This window comes from Microtus ochrogaster, unplaced genomic scaffold, assembly GCF_000317375.1.
Source record: "Microtus ochrogaster isolate Prairie Vole_2 unplaced genomic scaffold, MicOch1.0 UNK16, whole genome shotgun sequence".
NCBI lineage: Eukaryota > Metazoa > Chordata > Mammalia > Rodentia > Cricetidae > Microtus > Microtus ochrogaster.
The window spans coordinates 536,922-543,029 of record NW_004949114.1 but is presented as its reverse complement, the minus strand read 5'-3'; the positions used below and the strand labels follow the sequence as shown (position 1 = coordinate 543,029).

Genomic DNA, 6,108 nt, shown 5'->3' with positions numbered 1-6,108 from the left:
CTCTTGTAGACCAGGCTGGTCTCGAACTCACAGAGATCCGCCTGCCTCTGCCTCCCGAGTGCTGGGATTAAAGGCGTGCGCCACCACTGCCCGGCCGAGAACATATTTTCTAAGCAGCACCAGGGTATCTTCCTAACTGCCAGTTGAGATGTCCAAATACATTCCCAGGTCTGTCCCCTGCAGACCTGGGGTCTAGGTTTGTGCTCAGGGAACACTTAATATGGCCATGTCTGTGCCTATGAGTGGGTTCTTCTTTCTGAGTCCTGCCACAGTCTCTTGGCTGGAATGGGAACTGAGGGGTCTGAGAAAAGAGAAGAAACCCTGTCTCGAAAAACAAAACAAAACAAAAAAAAAAAAAAGAAAGAAAGAAAGAAAGAAAAGAGAAGGCTTGGGGGGCTGGCGGGGGGAGTCTGTTTGAGTGAGTCCTTACCTCATTTAGTCTGTCTATTTTCCAAAATACTGACAAACTAAAAATACTCCATGGACCCAGTGGAATCATCCTCCATGCCTAGAGTTTCCTGTAGGAACTCGGTAAACAGTGAAAATGAGAATGCAGACATGGAGATTATTTATATACATAGTCTACAACATAACATCACCTTCTGGTCTATAGCCCAGAGCTGGGCTAAAACTGTTTTGTCTTTTTGGTGGTATATGGGGTTGGACTACAGACAGGTTAGTTCTCACCTGGGGGTTTCTTAGTCTGTCCTCTGCTCCTTGTGTTTTTCCTGCCTTTCTCTTCGGCTGTCTGTTAAGCTCCTTATATACTTGCTCCACCTCTCAGGCTTCCCCTTTTTTGTATTGTGTCTCCTATGTAGCTCAGGCTGGTCTCAAACTCATGGTCTTTCTGCTTCAGCCTCCTGTGTGCTACAATTAATAAACACATGTCACCCCCTTCAGTTTCCTGTCATTCTTAGACTCATTACTTCAACCATCCTCCTCCTCCTTTTCTTCTCTCCATCTTCCCAGACACGTCCACAGCCTCTGACCGTCTGAAGACTTTGGTGCTTCATTAAGTAACAAGTCTTTCTTGCCTAGGTTTGTTTTATTTTATTCTTTTATGTGTATGAATGTTTTGCTTACATGTCTGTGTGTACCACATGTGATCCTGGTGCCTCTAAAGGTTGGGGGAGAGCACTGAATCTCCTGGGACTACAGTTACAGACAGCTGTAAGCCTCCATGTGGGCAGTGGAGCTCAAGCCTGTGCCCTCTGCAAGGGCAACAAGTACTCTTAACCTCTGAGCCAACTCTTCAGCTTCCCTTACCTAGTTTTTATTCCCAACAAAGTAGCCTATCTCCTCCCATCCCCAGCACATCCTTGACTTTCTCTGGGTTCACGTCTTTTCTCCCTGATATTCTTTCTCCCTTGTTCCTTCTCTGGTTATTTAGCCCATTTGCCCTGCTTTGCTTCAGTTATACATACAGGCTGGAAGGCCTTTCTTCAGGCCAGCAAAGGGACATGTGCTTTTAGCACTATAAATGTCAGACACATGATTATCTTGTTCTCTGACTTTTATTCTTTTTCTCACAAATAACATGACACTTGAATTTTTTTTTTTTTTATTGTGCTAGATTGTGAATCTAAAACTGGAAATGACCAAGTAATCTCTGAAGGCATGGGGTCACATGAGATGATGTTGGGACAGTTCCAAACGGATGTTTCTCAGGGTCTTAAGTTTGGAGAAGCCTATGAACAAGAAGTCAGTCTGAAGAGACAGCTAGGGAACTCCTCTGTTGGAAGACTGAATAGGAGAATACAGGAGTTCCACCAAGCGACAGTTGAGGAAAAGCTTACCCATATGGGACAAAGAAATGACAAGTATAATGAGTTCGGGAACAGCTTCACTGTGAATTCCACCCTCATTTCACACCAGAGGTTTCCCATGGGACACAGACCCCATAAGTGTGATGAATGTAACAAGAGTTTTAATCGAACTTCAGACCTTATTCAACATCAGAGAATTCACACTGGGGAAAAGCCCTATGAATGTAGTGAATGTGGAAAGGCCTTCAGCCAGAGCGCACATCTTATTCAGCACCAGAGAATCCACACTGGAGAGAAACCTTATGAATGTAAAGATTGTGGAAAAACATTCAGTTGTAGCTCTGCTCTCATTCTACATCAGAGGATCCACACTGGGGAGAAACCTTATGAATGTAATGAATGTGGAAAAACATTCAGTTGGAGCTCCACTCTTACTCACCATCAGAGAATCCACACTGGTGAGAAGCCCTATGCTTGCAACGAATGTGGGAAGGCTTTCAGCCGGAGTTCCACCCTTATCCATCATCAGAGAATCCATACTGGAGAAAAACCCTATGAATGTAATGAGTGTGGGAAGGCCTTCAGCCAGAGCTCACACCTCTATCAGCACCAGAGAATCCACACTGGAGAGAAGCCCTATGAATGTATGGAATGTGGGGGGAAGTTTACCTACAGTTCAGGCCTTATTCAGCATCAAAGAATCCACACGGGGGAGAATCCCTATGAATGTAGCGAGTGTGGGAAAGCCTTCAGGTATAGCTCAGCTCTTGTTCGCCATCAGAGGATTCACACTGGAGAGAAGCCTTTGAGTGTCATGGGTGTGAGCAGAAATTCCCTCAGGGTTTCTGCTGAATTAAACGTCAGAGACTCCACATGAAAGAGCCATATCCCATTTCCCTCACTTCCAGAGTCTAAGGAGCTCTTGCCTTACTTTATAAATAGCACCAATTTAGGATGTTTCCCTCCTCAAACCTTTCACTCAGAGTGGGGCAGATTGGGAAAGACATCCTGGCACAGTGATGAGCAGGATTTCCCAGGAGTGGATACCAGTCTTGAAAAATCGTGAGGCAGGTAGCAGATTAAGCACTGGGAAAGGGAGGAAGCTTGGGGACCAGCCATCCCCTTTTAAGGAAGGGTTTGCACTAAACAGTTTTCTCACACCAGAAGAGCCTTTCTTTCTGAGTTGGGGGTGGACATTTATTAGTAACAGAATTCCAAGGATTCCACTAGTTGGGGGTCAATCTGGTGAGCACAGAAGACAGAGGGAAGGATATTCTGGGTCATCTAGAAAGGGAAACAAGCTATATTTCTTTTTCTCCCTCCCCCTTCTTTTTTTGAGATAGGTCTAGCCCTAGCTTTTCTTGAACTCACTGTGTAGACCAGGCTGGCCTTGTACTCGGCGAGACCTGCCTGCCTTTGCCTCTGAAGTGCTGGGATTACAGGCATATATACAACCATGCCAGGTCCCCAGGAGCTGCATTTCCAAGCCACTTTTACTAATCCAGTTTTGAGATTAGACAAGGAATATGCTGTTTTGGTACATGACTTCATGAATTTAGGAAACTTGATGCTAATGGGATCATTTTATTGGGGGTAGGTTGTGGGAAGGACCCCAGCAAGGGTCTGTAGTGACTACCCTGGGAACTCTTAAAGCAGTGATAACATGTTTTCATGAGCCGTCTGGGGGCTAGAGAAACAGCTCAGAGATTAAAAGCACTCTGCGCTTGCAGGGGTCCTGAGTTCAGTTCTCAGCAACCACATGGTGGCTCACAACCATCTATAATGAGATGTCGTGCCCTCTTTTGGCATGCAGGCATGCATGCAGACAGAACACTATACACAACACTGTAGGCAGACCCCACATCCTCCCTTGTAATAGGACTGACTGAAAGGAATCTCACTGGAGCAGTTACTAACCTGCGGTAGATCAGAAGCATTTAATACTGGCCTGACTCCTGCCCCCTTTCTTCCTATTCCTGTGGTGAAAGGTAATTTGATGTCGACCTCTAGTTATTAAGGATGCTGTAGGGAGCTCATCTACCTAGCTTGTCCTGCCCTCTCACCTCTAACATCTGGCCTCAGCAGCTGCACCTCTCCAGATTCCATCTGACTTCAGCTACTTGAGAGTACACAAACAGTAAATTCAGAGGGGCACTGAGGCCCAAGCTTGGCAGCAGGGCACCTTGCTGGGTTCGGGTGGTGCTCTAACCAACAGATGGCTTTCCATATTTTTCCAACCCTGCTCAACCTGTAGCTTATAAGAAATGTACCATTAAACAGAATAGTCTTTCAGAAGAGGAGATGGAGTGTGTGTTTGTATAGGAATCAAAGTTATGTCAGTTAAAATAGCACAGAAACCATAAATGGAACCCAAAAGTAAACTTTGATAACCACCTTTGGTCATAAACCTGAGATTTTTCTTGTCCGACACAGCTCTCTCAAACTCTTGTAGACTATATAAACATATGCAGCTACTCCCATCTTCACAACAAATCAGAATTTCATGAGCTGTAGTCATTTTGTGTGATACAATGTCTAAGACTGACGACAAAAACTAAAAGTGTACTTGGCTCTTTTGGAGCAAGGAGCATATTTCTCTGTCTTGGTTTGGTGTTTGTAGAAAGATATGGCTATGGAGAACGGCAGGCTGGGAATGGGATGAAGAGGTTAGCATTAAGATGGCTGTGAACTCCCAGCACTTGGGAGGCAGAGGCAGGTGGATCTCTGTGAGTTTAACAAACCTGGTCTACAAAGCTAGTTCTAGGACAGCTAAGGCTACACAGAGAGAAACCCTGTCTTTGAAAAAAAAAAAAAAAACCCACGAACTCACTTTTTTTTGTTGGTAGAATATTGTATCGGGTCATCTAATATGTGTCTTTAATTTCACAAGTTTTTGAAACTGATCATCTTTGGCTCCTTTGACATTTCCAGGCCTAGTGGTTCAGGTCTCTAATGTCAACTACTTGGGGGGCTGATAGAAGAGGATCCCAAGTTCCAGGCCTTCCTGCACTATAAATGAGGTTAAGGCCAGCTTGGACAAGTTAGTAAGGAGAACATTCCATTGTTTGTCTTTCTACTGGGAATTAAGCTGAGCCGAGTCTGCCTCCTTGCCAGTTATACAATCAGCTTCTAGTTCTGCCTTTTCAAGCAGCACGTAATTCTTTATCAAACAAAACTTTGAAGAACAATTTTTCTTTTGCTATTTTTGAGACAGAGTTTGTTTGTGTAATTCTGACTGTCCTGGAACTTGCTCTATAAACCTGGCTGGCCTTGAACTCACTAAGATCTGCCTGCCTCTTCCTTCTGATTGCTGGGATTAAAGGTGTGCATCACTATGTCTGTCATGGTGAACATTTTTATTCATAGCAAAAGAAGTTTGTTTTGATCGCCACCTTTTCTGGGGATCAAATCCAGCGTCCCTTTCATGCTGGGCAAGAACTAAGTACCTCAACCCAGCATTTTTTTTTTTGCATTTATTTTTGGTGTGTGTTCATGCATGCATACATGTGCCATGGCATGCATATGGAGGTCAGAAGTCAACTTGGAGGAGTTGGCTTTTCTGCACTGTGGGTCCCAGGGATGAAGCCGAGGTCACCAGGCCTGACAAGGGCAAGTGCCTCTACCTGTGGAGCCATCTCTCTGATTCAGGAGTTTTTATTTTATTTTACTTCTATGGTTTTTGAGCCAGGACTGACCTTGAGCTGACCTTCCTGTGTCTATCTCCCAAGTGCTGGGATCACAAGCATATGCTGTCACACCTGCTTAGGATCTGTTTTTGAATCCTTCCATCTCCAGTGACATCTCTGAGATCCCATTCAGATGATACTGGGAAAATATGCTATGTAATCAAGTTTCTAACAGCACAGAGCCCAGGTTCACGTGCACTTTTCAGTAACAGGATGAACCATGAAGTGATGATAAGCTTCTTATTGAATTGTTTCTCTTTTAGCAAACAATACAAAATGAAAAGAAGAGGAAAAAGTTATTTTGCTTTGGTTTGTGCTTTAGGTGGTATCTTGTTATGGAGCCCAGTCTATCCTTAAACTAAATTCTGTTGCAACCTTTTTAAATTCTGGAATTAATTTGTCATATCCAGTTAAAAAGAGTTTTAAAAAGCTCTCCACAGATATTTTTATTGTAAATTGCTTAGACAATTGAGTCTTTTATTTTATTTTATTTTATTTATTTATTTTTTGGTTTTTTGAGGCAGGGTTTCTCTGTGGTTTTGGAGCCTGCCCTGGAACTAGTTCTTGTAGACCAGGCTGGTCTCGAACTCACAGAGATCCGCCTGCCTCTGCCTCCCGAGTGCTGGGATTAAAGGCGTGTGCCACCACCGCCCGGC

At 44.1% G+C, this 6,108-nt stretch overlaps 1 protein-coding gene across 2 annotated transcripts in view; it reads left to right on the top strand.

Annotated features, from left to right (window-relative positions):
• Znf3 (zinc finger protein 3) overlaps positions 1 to 5,747 on the top strand; it is a 14,714-nt gene extending 8,967 nt beyond the window's left edge. For both annotated transcript variants that reach the window (XM_013353827.2, XM_005367069.3), the window contains exon 5: positions 1,574 to 5,747. In XM_013353827.2, coding sequence (XP_013209281.1) covers positions 1,574 to 2,643 — 1,070 coding nt within the window. In that variant the 3' untranslated portion in view covers positions 2,644 to 5,747. The remainder of the gene's footprint in view (positions 1 to 1,573) is intronic.
• Positions 5,748 to 6,108: the final 361 nt, after the last annotated feature.